This window comes from Cervus elaphus, chromosome 13 (assembly GCF_910594005.1).
Source record: "Cervus elaphus chromosome 13, mCerEla1.1, whole genome shotgun sequence".
In the NCBI taxonomy this organism is placed as follows: Eukaryota; Metazoa; Chordata; class Mammalia; order Artiodactyla; family Cervidae; genus Cervus; species Cervus elaphus.
The window spans coordinates 46,948,534-46,974,245 of NC_057827.1; the positions used below are offsets into that span (position 1 = coordinate 46,948,534).

The 25,712-nt window shown below is 39.8% G+C and overlaps 1 protein-coding gene across 17 annotated transcripts in view; it reads left to right on the forward strand.

Annotated features, from left to right (window-relative positions):
• NPAS3 (neuronal PAS domain protein 3) overlaps positions 1-25,712 on the forward strand; it is a 930,536-nt gene that overhangs the window by 789,449 nt on the left and 115,375 nt on the right. For all 17 annotated transcript variants that reach the window (XM_043921657.1, XM_043921658.1, XM_043921659.1 and 14 more), the window contains one exon: positions 6,192-6,366. In XM_043921657.1, the coding sequence (XP_043777592.1) occupies positions 6,192-6,366 (175 nt within the window). The remainder of the gene's footprint in view (positions 1-6,191; positions 6,367-25,712) is intronic.

Here is a 25,712-nt window from a genome sequence, read left to right on the forward strand (position 1 = left end):
AGCCCTACAAATCCTAATTTGCTGAGGCCAGATAGAATTCCTGTCTTGTCCTGGGTCAGGATTTTCTAACCATGATCTCAGAGTCTCCTGGCAGTTAGGTTTCCAAACCACTTGCCACTAACACAGTCCTCTCTCAGGCATGACCTTCTATCCAAATACAGCAGGCGCTCTCTGTGGAAACAGGCCTGGCTGCAAAACAACTCCTAATAAAGGACTTAACCAGTAGCACCCCTGAGTCCCCTCAGTAATCTTAATGCCCTCAAGAAATCTACCCAAAAAAAGCAGCATCTTCCAAATGGTCTAAGAAATTCCACCCTAAATGGCAGATTTGATGACCTTTTTTGCATGCTAAAAATGAACTTTGTATTATTCCTAAGACTGAAATATACTGAAAGAAAGAAATCGGTTTTATCATCTTGCTTTATCAAAGTACCCATCCTCCTAAGTTATTCCAATATGAAGATGACTAGCAGTATTGCTGCCTGCTCCTCATTTGTGGCAAACCCTTTCAATCAAAGGAGTTATGAATTCACTGATTTGCACTGTTGGTACACTGCTGTAGTTAAAAAGTATTTGCTCACCCCAGGGGGCCAGGCAAAGGCTTTTGACATGCTCGCTTGATGTAGGAAAAAGACAAATTAGTCCCCTATCCTATCCACCAGCAGGGGGACAATGACCTGACCTGGAAAAGTCAACACAAACCACTGTGTAATATATTTACTTTTTTTTTTTTCCAGGAAACTTCAGAGGTACCAAATCAACTGTGTCTAGTGTGCAAATTGCATGCAAGCTAATAGAATGTGAAATAAATTTGAGGAAGGCTAGGTGGTTTAGCTTGATTAAATCCTTGTGTGTGATGGCGCTAGTGGCTATGGCTCATCCTGGAGGAACTTTGGTAGCTTTGAGTGGGGAAAGGCAGAGAGAAAGGAGTTGCAACAAAATGCTGTTTCTGGATATGACTGCTTATTACTCATCACCTCTCTCCAGCCCCTTATACAATCTCAGCTGTCTTCTAACACACTAAGCAAATAGGGAGAGGAGTTTTTATTGAGAGTCACTCAGCCAGAGTAAAAGTGGACCGAGTGAGCAAATTTTCTTCTTGTGCCCAGGCAACAATTCCATTTTGCATGGATCTGTTCCTTAAGTTTAATAAACAGAACATGTTTGCTCATTTTTTTATATTACCATACAAAATGACTGAATTTACTATAAAATGAAGAGGTTCTCACATTTGCACCAACCAGAAGAACACAGCATTAGGAGGAAAATGCTGTACCTTTCCATTATGTAGGTCAGAAGACAGATCAAAGATAGGACCAATAACCAGTTTAAAGTGGAATTTCTCAATTTCTACTATTGGTGATTTGAAGGGATAATTAAGAAATAATAATCTTTATGAAACTTTGTGAAAATTCAGATAAGGAACAAATGAACTAACCAACTAACCACAGTTCTGCATAGACAAGGGAAAAAATTATAAAAGATGACCTTATTATCTTTCAAAGTTCCTTGAAACCCGCTGTTTCTCAGCACTTATAAAATCCTATCGTCATAAGTCAGAAAGAAGAAAAACAAATATAGTATATTAAAGCACATATATGGAATCTAGAAAAAAGGTACCGATGAGCCTGTCTATAGGGAAGGAGGGGAGACACAGACATAGGAAATGAACTCGTGGACACAAGTGGGGAAGGAGAGGGTGGGACGAATAGAGAAAGTAGCATTGACATATACACTGCACGCATGCTAAGTCATTTCAGTCGTGTCCAGCTCTTTGTGACCCCGTGGACTGCAGCCTGCAGACTGCAGTCAGAGGAGACTATGGGATTCCCCAGGGAAGAAAACTGGAGTGGATTGCCATGCCCTCCTCCAGGGGATCTTCCTGACCCAGGGATCAAACCCGTGTCTCCTGCACTGCAGGCAGATTCCTTACCACTGAGCCACCAGGGAAGCCCCATATACATGCTACTATATGTAAAATAGACAGCTAGCGGGAAGTGACTGTAAAACACAGGGAGCCCAGCATGGCGCTCTGTAGTGACCTAGATGGGGTGGGATGGAGGGAGTTGGAGGGACACCCAAGAGGGAGAGGAAATATACGTATAGTTATGTCTGATTCACATGGCATACAGCATAAACCAACACAACACTGTAAAGCAATTAGCCTCCAATAAAAAAGCTTTTTTCAATGTAAAGAAAAAAAATCCTATCTTTAGTTAAACTCAGTTGGCTTCTATAGAAAAAGTTATCGGTCTCAATATGTATGGCAAAAATTTGGAGGGAAAGAGTATATTAGGATGCTATATTGTAATTCACTTTAGAAGGGAAAATGTTATAATAATACCAGAAATAATAAAAGGAACCAACCTAAACTTGTCCAAATCAAGCACAAATATAGCAAATTTTTAAAGCCTAAATATCCGTCTTTTATTCATTCAGCAAACATTTGTGATTGACCTACTATGTATAAGACCCTAGTCCCAGTTGTCAGTGGGCAAAAATTTTGAAGAGTTGGTAACTGGAAATCTGGAGTACCTAACTATAGTAATACAGGATAGAAGCCCTGTTAATTTTTTTTCTGCTTCAAGCACACAACGAAGTAACGTCTGCTCATCAGGTAAAAAATTCCTAGTCTTAGTTTCTGCAGCCTATTTTGAGGCACATAATTTAGTGGCAGGTGAGTTCTAAGTCCATCTTACCAAGGCAATCTACATAAGAGAGAGAAACAAGTCACACAAGGGTTTAGTAAAAAAAAAAAAAAAAAAAAGAGTGAGCCAGTAAGGGTTTATATAGCCTGCCCACTAAACACCTGGGTAAACTTGAATAAGCTTTTCAACTTCTCAAAACTGTGAAGTTTTCCGCTATGAAATAAGGGAGGTATCAGTAGATTTAGATGTCTTTCAGGTCTCTTCCAGACCTAAAATCTAATTAAGTGAAGTGAAAACACTATGAGAAATGTTGAAAGTGATAGACAAATGTGATGATAATGATGACTCAAGGCCTATATACATAAGCAGACTTCTGTCTACCCCATGTCTACTTCAGTTACTGCTTTTGTGCCGCCTTTTGGCCCAAGAGTCCGAGGGCAAAGCATCTTTAGCCCAGGGGATTGCCAGCCTGCTTGCGCTCAGCCTCCTCCCTCCACGGCACCCAGTGTTCCCTCCTGAATAAAAGTGTTCTCTCCTAAATAAAAGGCGACAGGACAGAGGAGCTCAGCTGTCCCTGCTCAGCCGCTCTGACTGCAGAGGTGCTACCAGAGAAGTGATAGGTTGAGTCAAGCCACCTTTAACCAACGACTGGCCTTTTGAATATTCAAATTCTTCTTCTGTAAAATAGGAATCATCATACCATTTCAAAAGATTGTTATGAGAATCAGTCAAAGAAAGTATGAAAGGTACACGCATGTAGTGGTAGGTAGTTGCTAACATTGTTATTGCTCTGTACCCCTTGCTGAAAAGAGATGTTCCAAAGCAACCATGCAAACCCTAAAAAATTCCTCATCACAGTTACACAGGAGTATATGTGCCTGCCATCCATTCTTATCCACCAAAAAGCAGCGACAAGAGCGTTTGGTAGTGCTTATTTCTCTCACAAGGCAATTTCCTCTGCCTGGTTTCATCCGATTTTCGAATTTAGACTGTGAGGCAGGTAAAGTAAGTCTTGTTTCCACCCCAGAGCTCAGGCCACTGCTTTGCACCATCCCACAGTGTGGTGGAATGGGGTGCCATCCGTGTGGAATGCAATGTGAGTGGCACTTCCGCTTCCCCAGAGTCCTGCAGAGCAGCAAGACTGCCACATGCAGAATAGGAAGCTGAAGCTCAGAGAGGTTAAGTGAGTGGTCTGAGGTCACACAGCAGAGGAGGAAAAGATTCTGATCTCCAAGTCAGTTTATAAGTCCAGCTGTTTTATGCTTTCCCCTACACTGCATGGCCTTTATCACTGTACATTCAGGAAGACTATGACAGGGTCAGACTTCTCTTCCAAGATAGCCCAAAGCATAATATAGGATGGAGGGGCTGGCACTGAGAATGTGCCCCTGTCACAGTCCTCAGGAGACTGAAGGAGAGTCTTCCCTGGGTCATAACGGAACACTACCCATTGTGACTCAGTCTGGCTCCGGATGTGCTATGCTTGGGACATCATGTTGTGGAAAGAAAGCAACTGCCCGTCTACGTAAAGCAGGCTGTGGAGACAGCGGGCTGCTTCCTCACCATGTGACCGGCCCCCATGAATATTCAAGACCCACACCCTAAAAAAACCAATGGCATCTCCCACCGGTGTTGTCATCTCACCGCAGTCTGGTCTATGCCAGCGGGCACACCGCGGCGTTAACGGAGGATTCAGTCTGAGAAAAGTGACACAAATAGTTACTAAAGCGCTGCAGTCGGACTCCACGCAAAACGAGAGCAACTTCCTCAAACTCGCTAATCCCCAAACAAAATCACCATCAAGAAATATTAAAGCACACATTTTATTAGTTTCATTTAATTTCTTAATTGCTCAAAGTCAGTTTACCCATTTATTGCTGTGTGAAACGCTTAGAGGCAAGGCGCACATTAAAGGGATTATTTCCATGTAATCCCTCCCTCCCAGAGGGTAGGAACCGCTCACTTATGAATCCTGATTTATGCTCTGTAACAATATCAAAATGGAGGGAATCGTTACTGTAAAATGATAGAGTCAGGAGTCGGGTAATACAGGAGAGTGTAATTTAATAGCAAAGAGAAAGTACCTCATTTTCGGTAAAAGTTATGCGCGCCTGTTTCAGGAATAGCTATTAACCAAACTGAATTTAGCCTCCCATTTTTCTGGCTCTACTTCTGTTAATTGATAGATGTTGAAGATGTGTCGACTGTTAAGGTTTTAATCAGATGGTGTCCGGGAGTTCGATGTGATCATTTTACCGGGGCTTGGAGTTCTGGGGGCGGTAACTGCTCTGAGCATTCCACTCTCTGTGACAGTATGCCCACCACCAGCACAGTCTTCCTTTTTGGCAGGAAAAAGAGGGCAGGCACTCAGGGGGAATTTGGAAGGATGCTGCAAATGATCCAGGAAAGGCGGGTGAAGTAGGAAGCAGTCTAAGTAAACATCCACCAAGAAACTAGCGACGATCTGAACTTCTGGCAGTTTCTGTGGCGCATCATAGCTGGCCTGAGACCATTAAACTCCAGAGGAATGGGAAAGCCATTAGTGACCCGGGAAAGAGCTTTTTCTTGTTCTGCTAACACATCTCTCGCTGTCACACTACCTATAACCCAACTACATTATTTTAGGACCATTATTGCTATTCTTGGAAAGAAGTAAGAGCGATAGCATCAGAAGAGTACAGAGGTAAAGCCAGTCCTTACCAGCGACTTCTGCCCCACTCAGACAGCATATGCCCCAGACAGCACTGCAATAGGCAGTGTGCTTCCATTGCAGGCTGGCCCTCTTCCAATCTTTGATATTCATTCTCTACCTCTCATGTCAACCTCCCACAAAGAAGTTTATTCAAAATAAAACTTTTTCTTTAAAGCCCCCAAGGAGATTTGTACCATGTATTTTATTAGCTTGAAGGCAAAACACGCTGATACCAGCAGAAAAAAAAAAAAACGGCTGCTTCAGACCCCAGCTGACCTCTTTTGCATGGAAAATTCTCCATATGATTACAGAGCTAATGAGTAATATTTAATGAAAACATTAGGCCTTTGCATATATTTGTAAGCAGCACTCCTTCCATTTAAATTTACATAGAAATAAGCCGATGTGTATAAATATGCATCCTGAAAATCCTCTTTGGCTATCTCTGGCTGTTTCTATACAAAGCTCAAACTTTTCAATAAGAAAACAGTGGAATTCAGTCAATCATCCGGTTGACACCAAACATGCAAGTATTTGGTGGTACGTGAGTAAAACAGCTGAACTCAGGCAGACTCATCCTCATTTCATAGAATGTTTTGGCTTTATACAAACAGTGTATGAGAAAAAACTGGGCTAAACATGCTAAATAAATATGTGTGGGGGTAAAAAAAAAAACACAACTTTCAATTTCAAGAATCCTTAAGCATCTGAGGGTAAAAACTCAGGACAAGAATTGTTTCTGGAGGCCTCATAGATTTCCTTTCCTGCTCAGAAGCTGAATCGCAGTGGGGGCTGGATTTGAAAATGAAAAGCCTGTGACAACTTTCTTCACTCTTCCCCTTCCCCTCTAGGTGGAGCTGACAGGCAGCAGCGTCTTTGACTATGTCCACCCCGGGGACCACGTGGAGATGGCAGAGCAGCTGGGCATGAAGCTCCCGCCTGGGCGGGGTCTCCTCTCACAGGGTACCACTGAAGATGGAGCCAGCTCAGCATCTTCCTCCTCCCAGTCGGAGACTCCCGAGCCAGGTGGGACTTGCAATCCCAACATGTGGGTTGGTGGGTAGGACCTTTGCCAATGATTGCACTCAAGTTGCCAGTGTGAAAAGACTACAAATAGGTCTAATGGTATTTAACAATTCCATGCAGCTTTCTGTCCTGGGCGGTAATTAAGTAAGGAAGAGATTTGAAAATAAGAAGACATTTTAATAAGTATAATCCAGAGATCTAATTTCAGGTGAACAAAATGCACAGAAGGTACCAGTTCCTTTAGATTCTCTTTCAAATTAATGGAGGGAAAAGGTTCAGATTTGGAAAGCCCTCTGCCTTTCATTGTTACCATGGCTAAATGTAATGCATTTATTTATTATTCAGCAAAATCGATGGCAAAGACTTTTGAATATTAGCTTGTGGAGAATTAAAGGTATTAGGGGCTTGCAGAAATCTCACTTTCTTTTTTTTTTTTTTTTCTAAGCATCAGAAGGTACTTGAAAGATGTGAACAGATAAATTAAGGCTAAAAAGAAAACAGAAATGGCTACATTTTAAACTGCCTTTCCACCCTCAGTATTTAATTAGATCAATTGTATAGAGGAATGAACAGAGGTGACATTCCTCATTGGGATTCCTTCCAGGACTCTTATAGACTTTGCATTCAGAATGTTCCCATTTTCATTGTGTTGTACTGATGATAATTTAAGTATTAGGGGAAAATCCATTTATAAATTAAACAAAATGACTTGATATCCATCAGTCCCCTAGTTCATCAAGCTGTTCAAACACGGGGAAGATTGGCTGGTCGGCCTGGGTCTTCCGAGAGCACTGGTAATTAGATCTGCGAAGGATTTATTCTTTGCTGATTGGGGCTTTAAATTAATTGAAGTTCCACATTTGTGGTTTTGTCCTTTTTGTACTTTTTTAGAGGAGATATTTCATATTCTTGTGTGGTGGAGTGCTTGGCCAAGCAGCAGTGGTTTAAATGTTAATTTTTCTCATGAGAAGTTTAAGATTTTTAATGAATCAAGGCCTGATTTGAAGTGCAAAGTTTTATTTGCTTACTTGGGAAATTATTTTTGCCCTCTAAAGATGTTTGTACTTTACTTGATGTGTTGTTTTAAAACAGATTCACAAAACAAAAGCATTTTGTGAAAGAGAAAAGGGAAAAAAGAAAAAAAAAACTACCTTTGGATTAACCTTAAAATAACTCTATACACTTCCAAGAAAATAATTTGATCTGTTTAGAAATAATCACAGCATGTTTGCTCACACAGAAGGGAAAATATATGTTTACCTCTTTGAGAAATATTTTAATTCCTTCTAGAATCAATGTATGTTTCCCCATTTAAGTTAACTGAAGCTTCTAGGGCATTATTTTCTAGCTTTTGGGTGGGGATCATTCCTTCTCCAGTGAGTCCCATCCATAAGAAAAGAGTATTTAAGTATACTCTTTACCATTTAAAGATAAAAATAATTTTGTTCCAGAGGTCAGGGGAGTCATATACTCTTGTACCATAGCTCACTGACTTCATTGTTTAGACGACGTCAGTGAGATCACTGGACCTTCTTTTTAGTCATTAGAATGTTCATATCTGGCTATACTTGAGAAGCAATACATGAAAATAGTTTTCTACTCCATTCTGGAGTTGCGCTGGGAAACCAGCGTTGGTCATGACACTTAAAACACTCAGTATGTAAGAAATCAAGTTTATAAACCTTAGTATGAACAAAGACCTTGAAAAAGTGGGCTTCATTTCCCTGAATCACAAAACCTCAAGTTAACAAGAGTCTTCAACAGTCCTTTAATCCAACCTCCAACTTATGCATTCATCGTTTCCAGCAAAACCAACAGATGCTCTTCTAACCTCTGCTGAAACTCATTCCTAACAGGAATCTATGGAACATACAAGGCTTCCCACTCCACTGGTGAGCAGCTCTGATAGAAAGGTATTCCTAATATGGAGCCAACCTACTTTGCTGCAGTTCTCCTACCCTGCCCCCACCCATCCCAGGTCTGCTCTCTGGGACATTTCAGATTGACATCTTCCTCCCCTTCACAGCCTCTCAAATATATGAAGTTAGGTTCACCAAATTCTTCCTCCCACCTTCCTACTCCTTTTCAAGTCAAACTGCCCTCATTCCGCAAGCATTATTTAATGGCATGTTGCTAAGACCCTCACCGTCCTAGCCATCCTCACCTGGCTATGCTTCCATTAGCTGGTGGCCCTCTAAACACAGGGCTCTGAGAGCTGAGTGCAGCCTCTAGATGCACTGTGACCAGTACAAAGCAGAGGGACTGTCCCCTTTCTCAGTTTAGGCTCCTCTGCTCCTGTTATTCAGCCCAGGGTGGAAGTAGGTCCTATTGGCAGCCAGACCCCACTGTTGATTCATACTGAATTTTATGTCTTCCCTAAACACATGTTAAGGGTGACTTGTCCCTTAAAAGAGAAGGAAAAAAAAAAATCCACAGCCTAGAAACCAATTCTACTAGGAAATCCAAAACTAGAGTCAAATCAAACCGGTTTAAACAGATCACCAGCCCAGGTTGGATGCATGAGACAAGTGCTCAGGGCTGGTGCACTGGGAAGACCCAGAGGGATGGGATGGAGAGGGAGGCGGGAGGGGGGACCGGGATGGGGAACACATGTAAATCCATGGCTGATTCATGTCAATGTATGGCAAAAACCACTACAATACTGTAAAGTAATTAGCCTCCAACTAATAAAAATAAATGGGGGAAAAAAAACGGTTTAAGATTAAATATGAAAACTCTGATGAACCCCATGCCTGCTGAAGCACTAGGATGTGCTTCAGCCTCACTTAGCAGCCTTTAATTCTGGTATCGGAAAAGTAACTAACTCCTTTAAAGTGACTCTGTCATTGATCCTTAAAGTGTGACTGAAAATTTACCCGGGTTTCTTCCCCTCCCCATCCCCAGCCACCCTAACTGATATAATGGAAAACCCTACTTTGCACAGTCCTTAACAACTTGGGCTTGTTAGCAACAATCGCATAAAAACTGCCTCTTAGTTGCTGAAGAGTGTATTTCTCACCATTAGAGAATGTTAAACTGGCTTTGCTTTCAAATTCTCTAGTGTTGGTTATTTGCAATCTTTGGCTTAAAAAGGCAATTAGATAGACTGCTCAAATACTGAAAGGCAGTGTAGGATGCTACCTTTAACTAAATATCTTCACTAGCACAGATCATTGCTCCAGGGGAATTACTTTAAAAGTCCATGTCAGGCACTACATCCCAAAGCTGCTTATGTTTCTTAAAAGCTGAAAGAATTTTAACAAGATTTTCTAATTCTTAATAACACCAAAGAACATTTTTGAAGACTGTTGTTCACTACATCATAATCTTTTCAACTCCGATAAAACACTGATTCTTGCTTAAATAGTAGTGTAATTTGGTTGGAAAATGGATATCAATATGTGGTGATTATGAAAATGAAGGGACTAGTAGGTATGGAATTTTTCAGGAGCCCTGATGTGTTCAGTGTAGCATTACTAAGTGACTGAAATCTAAATAACATTTGGCATTATAATAAAAAGGAAATAAGTGACTAAACCAGCCTAAGAGGCAGTGATCCTGTGCCATAATAGGAATTCTGTTTCTTTGAACTGCCAGTCCTGTGATTGTCTTGTCTCGAAGTAGTCTCAAGATAATGAGAAAAAAAAAAATCTGTTGATGGGACAGCAAACCCAAATAAATATTTTATATGTATGCACATTCATTAATAGTTTAATATGATATTTCTTTTAGAGAAATTTTAAGGCAGGCAGAAGAGAAATAAACAAGTGCCTACTTTAAAAAGTTCCTGCAGACAACCGATGGTTGACCACGTTGCTATAGTTAGTCTTCCTTTTTAGGGTGCCTCTTTAAGGTGCCTCTTTAAGGCTTCATCCGAGCATTCCTGAAGGGCTTGTTCTGTCCTTTCCACAGCCTTTCCTCTGCTCCTGTGGGGTTTGGGGTGGGGGGTGCTGCTGGGAAGAACCTCTGGAACATGAGGTTTGGACGGCTCAGTTTGCTTTTGTAGTTCTGTAGCTCACTCTTAACAATTAGCTATAATCTTGGCATTATGAACCTTATCCTTTTTTAGAAAAAATAAATTTCAGTGTCACATATTTTATATGCTTAATAAACAGAAAAGCAGCTCTTTCAAGAACTCCTGGAGGTACTTGAAAAGTCTCCCTCTTTGGAAAGCAAAGAGTTTCTATTCCTTAGGTCGGGCCATCAAATTGTTGTGTTTTACTGCCTCCTTTTTCTTGTTAAAATAGCTTGATATTTTTCCAGTTATAAAATTCATGTCCATTGTGAAAAAGTTCCAAGAATGCAGACGACAAAGAATAAAGACCTACCTACCCCCACCCCAAAATAACCACTATTCTTGTACACTGGATATCCTTCTACATTTTGTTGCTGTAAATATGTAGACATATATAGTTATGTAGTGGGATTTTCTCTGTTTGACTAAAATAAAACTATAACATACATGCCTCCGTAGCCTACTTTCTCTCACTTAACCTCACAGGCCACTTTCCCTGGCATGTTCCTCACTTTAACATAGAATTTCCGTTCTGTCTCCAGTGGTTTGTTTCCTTCTAGCTAACAATCAACTCCCAGCCGTAGGACCACTGTCAGGAGTCATTCCTGGGTCATGCTTGGGAGGGAATTCAGCCAGGACCAGAGATTTCGCTGCCCATTGAATGGGTGCAAGCTCACAGAGGGAGAAATCAATACTGTACCCAAGTTTAGACAAGTTAGCAAAATGTATGAGACAGTACTCTCAGTGAAAAGGAAGATGAACTATAGCAACGTGGCCAACCATCGGTTGTCTGCAGGAAAATTTACTGTGTTCTGTCTATGGTTGCAGCACAGCTAGACTGTTACAGGAGGTTAAGATAATAATGGTTAGCAGTATGATCTTTATGCTGTTACGCCTACTCTATGACGTCCTGAGTATTTTTTTATTTTTTATTTTTATTTATTTATTTTTTACATACTCAGTATATTCATGTGTTCTTTATTTTCTTTTTTTCCCATTTATTTTTATTAGTTGGAGGCTAATTACTTTACAATATTGTAGTGGTTTTTGTCATACATTGACATGAATCAGCCATGAGTATTATAAAGGCAAGCAAAACGGAAGCAGTTGTGTACCTACCTGAATAGAAATAATCTGTATTTTCTACATATGCCCCTGCACTATGGTAAATTCCATCAGCTCCCATATCTGCAGGAACTCAATTCCTCTGCATTCATTAGACAATTTTCATAATACATGATTTAATTAAAAGAACAAATGATTAGGAATAACAATAAAGAATGTAAAAATGTATCTGAGGATCAGATCAATATTTTATTTCCAAAGCTGTGTAGATACGAGATATAAGTATAGTTTTATGGGTGCACTATTTTCCATCTAGTATAGTGTTGGGTTGAGAGGGGATGGTTCTCTGTTTTGTTTTGTTTTTTTTTGTATTGGTTTAAGTTTCCTATCAATGAACTGAATTTAGAAGTCAGGCAAGGGAAACCATCTAACTAACCCCACATCCAACCTCAGTCCCCAGACAGTGGGACTGTATCTACAGCACTTTCTGTTGTACTGCAAATGTCAAACAGAAGGTGTAACGGATTTAATATTAGCACTGGCCAAGGTGCTGAGGGAGCTGTTAATAATGTCACTCCAGTTATTGATCTGAAGCCTTTAAAAATCAAAGAAAAGTGAGAGATCCCCTACTGGGGAAAGGCACACAGTGACTGGTTTTTATTGCCAATATATTTCTACATATAGAGTGGCAACTTTCTGGAATTATGTTATCACCATTCATCTCTGTGAGATTTTTGGAGTCATTATATGATAAGATAATATCATGGAGACCCCTCTGCATGCTAATGCTAAAAGATCAGGCCAAGTTCTTTTAGACATAAATAGAGCTTGATAATTTGTGTGGTAACTACAATATTCAAGTTGTCAAATGATAGAAGGTTTATTAGCACTAGATTTATTCATGATGACAATGTTGGAGCTGCAGGAAGTATAAAATGTGAACTATGTTGTCGTGAGGATGAGCTGGCCTCTCCTTTCGCCTTTCTAAAGCTCCAACTACAAACCAGGCAAGGACTCACTTGAGACAAAAATGAATTCTGTCCTTACAATTAGTCTACCTTTTTCAGGAAACTGCTAATCCTTCAATCTGAATGGCAGTTTGTATGCAATGATATCCCTGCTTTCCATAGTCCCCAACTAATAAATGAAATTAAAATGTATAATTTATGTTGAATGTTTATCAAACTGTAAACACACATTTAATGCCTTTCCATATTCATACAATATAAGCAAAGATAAATCCACCAGATAATGTACTACGGTTATCTCTGATGGATTGAATATGAAATGCATCTCTACTGTAGCTGTAGCAAAGATCAAGACAAGTTCATGATTACCTCCGAACTGGCCTGACTCCTGTTAATACCCGTGTGCACATGTTTGTGTCAAATCTAATAGTCAGAAAGCAGCCTAACAGAAAGGAATTCATTCCATAAACCAAAGCGATCATCCTGTACTGATAAACTCAGCTTTTATCCAAAAAATTATGTAGGCAAAATGATGCATTTTCCTTAGCAATGCCATCCTTATTTTGAAATGAAATAGAAACTATCTTTTGCCATTCCTGAATGAAGATGATGCATACTCTCCAAAAAAAAAGCCAGTACTGTGACAGGGACTGCCCTGCCAAACTCAGAATTCTTCTTTTGCCTCAAGAAAGCTCTTTTGCCTCAAGAAAAGATGTAGTACCATCTTTTCCTGCAGGAAGTAGGCTTTTCTTAGATGTCTCTTCCATCCCCAGATAAACTATACCACTGCCACAGAAGAGAATACATTTCTCCAGTGCTTTCTGGTACACAAGGCCTAGGAACACTTAGAACCTTAATTTGTGTTGGCTCCCACTTCTGTATACTTCTCTGTGTATGATGAGAATATTTGCAAAGCAACCATACATGTACTTCTAGGATACTGCCTAAGGGAGCTAAAGAAAATAAGGGAAATTCCCTTTCTTCCCACCAGGGTATGCTGGCCCAGCATCCCTTCCAGGCCAGCTCCCAGAATGCACAGCTGCAGCACAGGGCACCCTTGGGGTCTGGACACTCAAACGTGTGAAAAATCACATAGGTGAATTTTTGGTGAATCACAAAAATTGGTGAATCACATAGCTGCAGAACGGCATCCTCCCTTTGGTTTCCAGAAAAGATGCTGGATGTTAGCCTAGTTGCCTATGCCATCCTGAAACTAACATTCTCTTCCAAAATTTAGATCACAGTTGTAGCAACTCGACCACTACGTTAATCTAAATTAATGTAATGGCATTTACAGGGTAGCAAATGGTTTGTTCAATAATAGTCGTGTAGGCCTCTTATCAAAATACACAATAGATTCACTTGGCCTATATGTACCATATGTTCCTAAACCTTCTATTGAAGGTTTAGAAAATCAATTTTTTAAACCCATTATTTTTAACAGTTGTTTTATATAGCTTGCAAGGTCATAATTTTGACTTTCCTTTCCCTATGGTGATAAGGGGTACATTTCAGCATTTCTAAAATGAAAGCCAAGACAGGTTGTTAATGGATGATCCTTCTTCCCCATTAAAAAAAAAATGTGGCTGTCTTTGTCGTTGGATATTAACAAATTAGAGATTCTATTTCTATAACTCTTGCCTTGAACAAAGCACAAGTTATTTGCTTTTAATACATACAACTGCACGGAAATTTCACCCCTGTCCAAATGATACCATTCTGAATTCTTCATCTGCACCAAACAGCAGACTTAGGAAGGATCAGTTACCTGGCATTGACTGAGCTTTGCAGGGTGCACAGATCAGAAGAGGCAAAACTGGCTGGAAACCATTTCCACCCCTAGTGAGCAATTTACTCATGATTGCTTGGAGAAAATACTGGAAATATTGCTTCTGTGTAAAGTTTCAACTTCCAGTTGTCAGCTCTTTGCTAAGCAGTTATTCCCAAGGACAGTTTTAGAAGCAAAGCCTACTCAGGCCACGTGACAATGGCTGGCATTCATATCCTGCTTGGTGTATGCAGAACACAGAAACCACTAATTACAGGAGTTAATTCACACCCTAATCCCTCTAAGCAGGTCAGTGTGTTATCCTTATTTTATAGATGGGGGAAACTGATGGAAATTCTAAATGGCTTGCTCCAAACCACACAGTTTAGTTTAGCAGCCAAAATGAGAGGAAAGGGTATAGTACTAGGGTTGCATAGATGAGAAGCCTAGGAACGAGATGGAAAAAGGAGATAGGACCCTAGTAGGTATAGAACTAGAGGAATTTTCTCCAAGGGGCTTCTAAAGTCCAGAGAGTAACCTAATAATCTCCTTATGTACATAGTCATTGGGCTAAAACATCATTTGTTTTCAAATATAGTCTCTAACTGAGGATTAAAAACATCCATCTAATCCTTTCCTCTTCCTTCATCCCTACATTGAAACTCCTTATGCCACAATGAACAATAGCATCTGAATCAATTATGGGCAAAACTCAGCCCTGTGTCTCTTGGTTCGCCTTAGCCATGTGTCTCCTTAACCAGGAGCACAGCCAAAATTGTCTCTGTGTTTGGTCTACTCTGCCTTAGACAATGCAGGGCCAGGATCTGTGTAGCATCTTCCTTTCAGAACCAGTCTCCCAAGGCAAGCAAGAGATGGAAAAGAGCAAGAAGACCAGTGGGGTCCACTGGAGGTCAGCAGAGCCTCCTTAAGGTACCTTCTCATGAAACAATCATGGTTTCCTGGGATCTATGGGAAACATCAACCCATCCATTAGTTAACAAAACCAGCCTGAGAGAGGAAGAGCTTGCATGTTTTCTCTAGTTGTTATGCACTAGAGTGAATTCAAGACCCAGGCCCACCTGCTCGTCGGGATTGTGCAGACTAGTCAATAACCGTTCACTGTGTGTCTGTCCTGTATCAGACACTAGAAGTACTGAAGAAACAAGGTGAAGTTCCCTGCCTTCCAGAAGCTGACCATCATCTGAAGCGAACAGATCATTAACGCAATGCAGGGGGGTGATGACGACAATCAGAGCAAGGTGGTATATGAGAGGGTAGCATTGCGTTATAAGCTACTGCTGTTGGCGGTCTTTTCAGAACTATTTGGGTTTTAAACGTAACCCTGAAATTAACAGCCCAGAAACAATGCTTCCTTGGGAGCAAGGTGCTTTGACATGCCCAGACGATACAGATCCTTACTTTCAGGAACTTTGATGCAGACTGTTAAGGGCTTTTTCCCTCTTTGTTTGTTTGTTTAATTAGCCTTTTTTAAAGCCTGCTATAGTTCCTATCTACTGATCTTTCTGGCTTTGTAGAAGTGTTCTGAAGGGAAAGTGTATCCCAACTGCCTCCCTTCCACTTATACTGTGCGGATTTCACTAACTAAAATTCAGGAAATGCTGGCTTTGGAAAATTAAACTGACTCTTTTACCTTCTCAAGGTAAAACGTTGCAAATATTCTAATAACGTTAGTGATGATATTAATAGCTTGTATAATGTTTACCTACATATTCCCACTACATGAGTAGGCATGTTTTAAGAAATTTATTTCTCAAAATGTCCCTAAACCAAAATTAGAGAAGGTAAATGGCTGCCCTACACCCGAGTAGACTGTGACCCTGGGATTTGAACTCAGGCCATGTGATCTGAGTACTTTACTAGGTGCTTACCGAGAACACAAGTGGTAGAAGACGTGACACGTGCCCTTAGGTAACTGATCATTGTTGGTAGGAGATGTAAACACAGTCAACAACAAGAGAAGAAGGAGGGATGACCCTGCTGCTGTTCTCAATTAAGGCATAAAATTGGCAAGTGGTGTAAGAAATCAGGGAGAAGCTAAATGACTGTGGGTGGCTTTGATAAGGAGGGTAGACCTTCATGAAAACCAACCCAAGAGCAAAGATGTAGAGATGATCTTCCAGGAGCCTCATTTCAAGGAACAAAGTGGGAATAAGGATACTGCATTTAGGAGGCTGGAAGGAGCCCTGTCTTCCTCCTGGAGGCAAAGATGCATGCTTTTCTAGGATGCAGCCAGAGATTGGAGCAGCCAGTATGCCAGGGAAAACCATCTGAGATGGGTATTATACATTCTGAGTATAACTCATCCAGCACAGCAGTGACCCAATGAAAATACTATTTCAAAACTTATAAATACTAAAATAAAGTTTGAATCTGGAAGGCTCCTCCCTTGAGGGTCATGTTATACAATACCTATGCCTTCTGAATCCCTGCACAGCCTAGCTACTGATATTCATTGAATGGTTGCCAAGTATCAAGCACTCTGCTCAGCCCATGATATGCACTACCTCATTCATTCCTCACAAGATACTATGAAGAAGGCACCATTGTTTTTCCCATTTTACAGATGAAAGAACTGAGAATAACATTTTTAATTTGGAAAAGACATACAGTTAGCAGCTGGATAGCCTAGGCTTTGAAATGAAGCATCGGGGGACACTCTCCATCCTTCCTGGGCAGCTCTGACTGTTAGTTTTCCTGATGTTATGCTGATTTCTGTCAACTGGTAACTTACACTTGCTGGACTTATTCCCTGAGCCTTTATTTTTGCAAGAATAAGAAGGATGTGTTGAATAGAGCAGACTTAAAGTGGAGGAAACCATCCAAGGGGCCATTTCTTTGATCCAGAAGTGAGTGAGGAGACCTTGAGAAGAATTATTGCAAAGGAAGACGTGACAATTAGAAATTAAGATAGAAGATAGAAAAAGGGAGAAACACACCTTGTGGTCAGTCTTTAGCCAGGAGCTCATGGTTAATACTCTAGAAATTATACAAGTTTCAAGCTTTCACATGATTAGGATTAATGACACCATCTGTCCACTCTAATTTTTTGTATCAATTGGTAATAAAATCTGAAAATATTCAAAAATTACAAAATTACATATGCTATTTATCATCACATATTAAGATGCAAATTTCCTTAGGGTTCAAAGCTATTCCTTTTTATAGTTTATGAAAATATATCATGTGCCTTTGGTTAAAAAAAAAAAAAAGTCTGCTCCTTAGTGCCTCTCACTTGTCAGGGGGTGTCCTCTCCAAATAAAAACATGAGTAAAGCATAAGGTGGAATTGGTGACATAAAAAATTAAAACTCTGTACTTTCCTATGTCCTACCATCTCTTGGGTGACACCACAAGAGTACTAAAATTATCTGGTAACTCCCTCCCCAAATTACTACTGGTCAAAATGAAATAGAAATCGATTGAATTGATAATATAAAAATGAATTTAAAATGTAACCAGTATTGAGGGCAATACTTTCCATTACACAGAAGTAATAGAAAAGTGTAAAAATAACAAAAGTGCAATCATCTAAGTATGGAAAACATTCACTTATTTCCTCAATCATCCCATCATTATTTATTGCATGTCCATTGAACAAGCCCGATCCTAGAGCCTGAGATATGATAGTTACTAAAAAGGTCCTTGTTCTCACAGAACATATATTCACATAAACCACCTGACCAAAAGGATTTCAGTTGAAAAAATTCAGTTGAAAGATTCAGGTCTGCACTCCATAACCAAGAGGTAAATCTTCACATCAGGTTGTAAGGGACCAGTTGGGCTGTCTCTGTTTTTAAAATGCAGAGCTGACACAGATTCTAAGCCAGTACTTCCAAAATGCATTCTTTATCCTAACTACCCTATGAGATGCTCCTCACGACCCCTGGTAAAAGAGCAGAGGAAAAAAGCTTCATTGCACATCTTCTCATTGATGATTAACAATGAACGTTAACTTAGTGAAGATTTGAAATGTGTGTGATCAATAAGTCTATTTCTTTGGTTTGAACTAGCCTTTTCCCATTTATTCAACTATAGAAAACATTTTGTTAGAGAGAAACTCCTACAGACACCTCAGAAACACATCATGATGCCCTCAATCTTGTTTCTGGTCCCCGGAAGCCACCCCTCCCATCCAGACCAGTCTCTTCTTCCAGGGCATCCCTTGCAGGCAGGATCACAGCCTGGCTTCTCACCTCAGAGGTTCAACTATCCATTTCCTCTAGTCACTCTCCCAAATGGCTCTCTTCAGTCTTTGGGGTACCCTTCAAGCTTTCCTAAAGGGGAGCTCCTAGATGAATCTAGTAATTAACTGAAAGTTGTAAAAGACCTGCCAGCTCCCAGTTTCACAGTTTTAGAGCAGCCCTGGGCTTTGATTGGCAGGCCTTACATTCCTCTTTCACCCTGTCTTCCCTATTCTTCATTTACTAAGCAGAGCAAAAGCCCAAATCTCTGGTTTCCCACTCACCAAAGCAATACACCAACAGATTCTGGTTTAAGGGTATGGTTATGGCTGCCCCGAGTTCTATCCACTGCTCCCCTCCTAACCTTAGCCAGTTACCATTGGTATGGAAACAAAAACAGGAACGTGAATTCAAGAACAAGCATGTTAGGGTGGCAGGACAGGAGACGCAGTGTGGTGGTGTTAATTAGCCCCTACAGTGTTTTCTCTGATTTGTAGTAGCTGCACTACCCATATTATAGATTTTAAAAATCTACTGTCTGGTTAACTTGCAGGTTACTCAAACAACTGAGAATTGATAACATACGAAGATGACAGCCCTAACCCAAACTGCAGGATATTCTCTTTATAATATTTCTGTAGCAGCCACAAATATAGAAAAATATACAGGGTCCTCCTGGCTCTGTCACTTGTGAGAAATTGAACCTGGATCAGGTTAATTAACTTACATGTGCCTCAGTTTCCCACTGTAAAAATGTTGGCCGCTCTAGTACAAGTTTGGAGAATAACATAGGAATGTTATTGTTGGTTTTAACTGTTGGTTTTAACATCATACGAATTAACATTAACATTCCTGATGGGGTCTTTAGCATATTTAAAATGTTTAGAATAGTAGCAGGCACAATGAAGTGTTCTGTGAGTGTTGTCATTATTATTCATTTTGTTGAGCCAAGCATTCTCTTATTACCAAAGTTATTCCTTATGGAAAGTCTGGCCAGGGTGGAGGTGACACAGTTGACTCCTGCACCAACTTGCAAGGCTTGAATTTGGGCTTCATCGTCACAGAGGAAACTGCTCCCGTTTCCTCTCTTAAAGAGCCCAGATTCTGCGTGGATCACGGTACCCAAAGGTATGCTTCCAAAAAAACACCTGAAATGGAGTCCTTCTGGAAAGACTCCATTTAAGGGGAAAGACTCTCTTGGAAATATATAATTTACCTTCCTCCAGCCTCTTTAATGAACAGATTGTGTTTTGCAGATTCACTTTTTTTTGTATACTCAGTTTTCTTAAAACATGACAGAGGTACATAATTCTGTGCTCAGAAGTCCATCCCACCTTGGACTCTGAGCACCGAGATAGGCCTGCTGACTTCCCCTTTCCTAAGGCTAGCATGGAAACTGCCCAAACCCATCTTAGACTAGACCTCACTGTTGCTCTCCAAGGGTTTGCAACTACCAGCCTAGCCTACTAAAACATGTTCCACTTATGACCCAAAGATTTAGCTGCTACATAGCATGATGATGAGCTTGACTGACATCTTTCCCTTTTATCAAGCTGGGTCATTGTGACACGGCCAGAGCCACGGCAGGGGTTCTGCTCCACAAAAGACTGAGTGACACCAAATGGGATATTCGGTCTCTATAATGTACGGATCCTTTTACTACCAAATCAGCCTTCATACACCCTCGGATCTGTGCTGGAGAATGGGGTGGAAGTACCCACCTATTTGAACTTTAAATGAATCAGTTTATTTTGTGTAGGAGGGCTTCGGCTCATCACTAATCTCAAGAGCGGAAATGAGTGTAGATCTGGGGGAATGCTCTTGTAAAAGCATGAGAGATGCCCAGATGGCCTAGCCAGAGGTCCTATATATGGACTTAAATAAATAAATTAAGAAACTCATTTCACATAGGCCACCGAGCAGTTATGAGATGTTAATGACTTTTAGTCACTGCCAACCTGGACAAAATTCAAGCCAATGACCTATGGGTGAAAGGCTCTATATATCCCATTACCAGTCCCCTGAGCCATCCAGTCGCCCCTGACAAGGTATTTTATCATACCCAATACAGAGCAGTATGGCGGTCCAAATTCCTATAACATCAGAAAATCATCTGCAGCTATTTAAAATAAAAGAATATTTTCAGAATAAAAAAGAGGCAGAAGACCTAGTTCCTCAAATAAAGGAACAATTACAATAAAAAAAAAAAACTTTTGGAAAAAGGTACACATGGGTATACATACATATATATACATAGCATTTAGACATTTCTTAAATTCCAATATTTTTTCATCCTGTTTACTCCAGTGCACATTTGATTCTGCCTCTGGATATTTAGTAACTGGCATATCTTGGAGTACCCATTAAAAAAGTCATTAGTTTTAGTTTACCATTTGTATAAAACTGATTCGTTAAACCCTTGACGCTTTCTTTCCTAGCTTGTTTTTAAGTGTCATAAATAAATGACTTAAATGTCCCACAAGACAAATGTTCTTTAATCATCTAATGCACTCATTTATCCTAAGCCTTAACCTTAGTCCTAAATTAAGTCTGTTGCAAAAACATAACTTCATCTAAAAATACCCATCAATCCTACGTGGTTTTGATAAGCACATTTAAAAAACATAAACAATCAGACAGTTGTCAATCTGAGTGAAGCCCAGTCCCATTTAAGAGTTATTCACCAAGAGCCATATTTCATGCCGATACCACCAGTGGAATTACAAAGAAGAACAGCGGGTTTTTGAGTCTTTGCAGAGAGTTCACGTTGTGAAATGGTTTACAAGAGTATAAAATGAAACAAAGACTAGACAAGAGAAAGGATCCTCATTCCACATCAGATAGGTTCTTTTTGTTTTGGGAAACTATTAATACGTTGACAATGTTGCAAATGCATTAAACTTTCATGATCACATATTTAGTAAATTGCATGTCATGCCTTTGATTAATTTTCATTTGCTCATGGTCCTAAAACTCTATGTCAAAGAATCTGGCTGCTCAGAGCTTGTACATGAGTAATGATCACCGAAAGGTTTGGTGCAAGGAGAAACGGAGTGCAAGTTTAATGGAATAAACACTCGACTAAATGGAGTACTTAATACCTCGTAACTAGGAATTCACATAGTTTGGTGAAATCTTAGCTTTGACAGATTCCCAATTTAATTCTGAATTAATTTGAATGTCCTGCTACCAGTGGCACCCTTTTGCAGTAGGGCAAAGATAACCTTCTCGTTTTTCCACTGGCTTCTTTGGGTTCTGCACAGTTGTTACCACAGAGCGAGCCCCTTAGGGTTGTTGGAGACACCCCCCCGCCATCTCCCAACCGGGGCTTTAAAATTTTTTTAAAAATAGATAAGAGCATTCAACAAATAGCCAGATTGAGAATAAACTAAAAAATTATCACCGAGGCCCTTCCTCTGCCACGATTTGTCAAATCTGCCGATAGGAAACAAATTCTATTCATAAAGATTTTATTTGGGGGGGGGGGACCTCTCGTGATTTGGTAGCAATTCAATTATAGTTTTGTGAGATAGTGAGCCCGGAGAGGGAATCCAGACTGACAAGAAATATGACAGGACAGTTACAGAGTGTTTATGCAATTAAACTTTCCCTGACAATACCTGCAGAATGATGAATGCGTGGGCGGAGGTATGTGAGCGCAGGCAATGCCCCACAAGTATTGCCCATTTTTCATTATTATACAACTGTTCAGATCTTTCAAGAACAGCCTGAAGTGAGGTGGAAAAGAGAGTACTGTTCCCTAGCATGTTAACCAAATGCCTCTTTTTTTTATTCCCTCCTTCCAACGGGTCTTGATGTGCCAGATGATAAAAGAACATCTATTTTAGAAAAATGTTTCAAAAAGATGAAGATTTACCCTGAGCTTGACATATATTAATTTTGGATACCAAAAGAGGTTTTTATTCTTTTTTCTATCTGCAACTTTATATCACTTCCCAACCGATAGAATAGTGCATAATTAAACTGTTGGGTTATTCATTTTATGCAAGCAGGTGCAAAGGGCACTATAAAAGTAGGATTTTACCGATGGTAGATTAAGAAAGAAAGGAGAAACTTAAAAGCCTTTTGTTGAGAAATACAAAAGCTTACAGACGAGATTAATTTGGTTGGGCAAAGTCTGTATTATAGTGCCTGGGTCTTTCAAGGATATGTGAAATCAGGAAAGTTACAGGATTTCAAGAACCTCTCAAAGACTATGTGCTGTTTTTCAGCTTCTTAACAACCTTTATTTGGGATCCTTACGTGAGACTGTCAGTTTGGGGTGTGATTTTTATTTTTTTTTTTAAGTAAGTATTAAAGTACACAGATTTCTTTAAAAAGAACTTTGATTTAACTCGTATAGACTTCACCGTGGCAAAATCAGCAGTGCCCAGAATAAGGACTGAACTGATGGCAAGGTGAATTCCTTTCAGGCCCCAGAGCTTGGAGGACTCATTGTGTGGAAATGAGGGGGAGATAGTTTGAGCCTGTGGCTCCCAAGGTGCAGAGGGCTGAAGTAAAAACCATGCCTTCCCTTAATATTTACACATCTATTTAAATGAATGAGAGTTTGCAAGGGGAAAGAAATGAAATCTGTCCCGGAGCTATTCATTCATTCATTCTGACTTCTGGTAAGCTGTTACTGGTATCAGTTTTTTGGTTTTTGTTTGTTTACTAGTTGATGCTCCTTTTTACATTCATCTCTCCTTTGAGGACATTTAAAACCTTAAACTTCTGCACAGAAGTATTCAATTGTTACGACCTTCCCCTATTACCACTTCCTACAGTTGAATCTAGACCCAAAGGCAGAGCTATAGGTGCACGCCTACCTAGATGACTGTGTTCCTGTATTGACTCTGGTTTAACGGGGAGTTTCCACATGCCCACGTGGAGACTATTGTAAGTCAGACTCACATCTAGAGACTGTTTATGTGAGCCCATCAATTTGGTAAGCTCAGTGAAATAACTGGTCTTTTCTGTATCAGCAAAATCAGTTAATCTTATTTATATTAGAAAGGAGTTGACCATACATTTCTGTCAAACTCAGAAATTGCATACAAACCATGGTCTAAATACAAGAGTTCCTTACAGTCCTCCCTTTTACCAAAAGGCTGCTCTCTCTTATGTCCCTACCCCCACAACAAAAAGGACCTGATTTTGTCAGATGTGATTTTTAACATGCACTAAAATTGATAGTTAAAAAAATATATTGTTTGCACATTACGTAGGTGTTAAAATTACATGGTGGAGTTCCTTTATTTTCAAAAACCAAACCTAATCCTGTTAATTCAAAGTGAATAACAAACAGGACTAAGACTTTTTCCCAAGTTGTTACATTTATTCAACCTGCTTGTGTTTTGTTCTTCATCATAATTATTTCCAAGTCAAATGTGCACTGATTTCCTTGCGGACCTGCGTACCTCTGACTAACTTAAAGAATTGAGCTGGGATAATTCACACAATTCCTCGGGGGTCATGTTCACTGTTTTTTTTCAAGGACATTTTTATTACAAAGCTGATGAAATTTGCATATTAATTCATTTCTTTCAATTTTTTAAGATTAAATGTTGTCAACATGTATCAGTGCGAGGCTCTGACAGTGCTGATGAAATGGGTCAGTCAAGCTTGAACATTTGGAGTAAGGCAGCCATCTGCAACCCCCTCGCCCCTTGTGGGATTCTGTGCTACCACTGAAACCTGGTGTAGAAAAAGTTTTATTCAATGCAGGATATTAAAACATTATCTAAGAAATGATAGGTGTTAGTCTTTCCATTTACTCAGAAAGTGAATTTGACAACAAAATGGATCTAAGGAGAGCCTTGCTGACTTGGAGTTAGTGTTCAATCAGTCTTTATTAAACCATGGTCACAAAAGCTCCCTCCTTCCCCACAAAAAAAAAAAGTTTCAAATTTGGTGAAAGGAATTTAGGAGAGAAGTTGAGTTTAATGTTTCCTCTCCTGGTACGATTTAACAGTTAGTGGGGCTTTTGCCGATCATGCTCATGGCCAGAAGTGAGGATGGGGAGAGCCGATGGGGTGGCTCATAGGACCCGGTGTCCTCATCAGAGGTAGACCTGCCCTCTATTTTATACACCACTAATACACATGAGCAGTCCTTGGTCACATCCAAAGCCTTCACAAAATGGTACCACTGTTTACATGGAGAACTTCACCTCTGTCTATATCCAGTTTAAACATTAAGCCGTATTGCTTTATCTAATTTCCTTACAGTCAAAATGCATACTTCCATCAGACACTCTCAAAGAGCAAGACCACCTAAGTGAGCAAGCCCTTTAAGTGTTATATTGCCTTTCCAGATCATTGATTTCTCTGTGTCTTCATTTTCCGGAGAAGTCTCTTTGTGATGTACATAAGACCTTTAACAGATTCCCAAGGCCTTCCAAAGAAAAAGTTTCTGGCTGCTATGTTAAAGTAGCAAGAACCCTGCAACCACCACGCTTCACTGGCCATACAACGAATGGAAGAACCTGCACAACATGAAAAGCCACGTCGGGTACCTGGAGGTTCTTCGGGGAAGACCTCCCAGAACCACATGACCTGACTTTAGGGAACTTCTGTAGTAGCTCATGGTCATTTTTTTAAAAGCACTTTCTTTGAATAGGTAATTAAAACTGGTCATATACTAACCAAATTGGAGACTCAGATTTTCAAGGTTCTTACCCTTTAGCAACATGTGTTCATTGGTTAATTCCTAGTCATAGAATTGTCTGATATATGTACAACACCATTAACTAGAAAAGTTTGTTTCCCAAACTGGAAAAAAAAAAAATAGATACACTGCATAGTAAGAAGGAACAACAGAAAGAGAAGGTAGCCTCCGAAATGGTTTTATCTTGATTTTGAATTAAACTCCCAAACTCATATTGGATTGAAAAATCAAAATCAGACTTCACATTGTCGAGTTGGAAAATGTCAGATATGAAATATTTAAACTGTGGAATACAGTCTTCGACTTTGGGTTATAAAACTTTAATTTTGTGAGTTGGTAGCACTCCAATAGTTCAATATTTTTAATTCTACAAATCCATGTTTATTAACTTTCAAGGTTTAAACAGTATCACCAAGTCTATTGAAACTAAATTATTCTGACTTGTGAAAGCTACAGGGTAGCTATAATTTGTTTTCTATTTCTACATAAGTGACAAAGACAAAAGAAAGAACAAATAAAAGGAATTGATCGCCACACAATCCTTTTTACACTTTCAAAATGACCTAAAATTCTAGCTGATGATTAAAGCAAAGACTCAAGCCTGCAGTTTTAATTGTGGAATTTTCAGGCATAAGTCAGGTAGCGCTTACCATAGGGCTA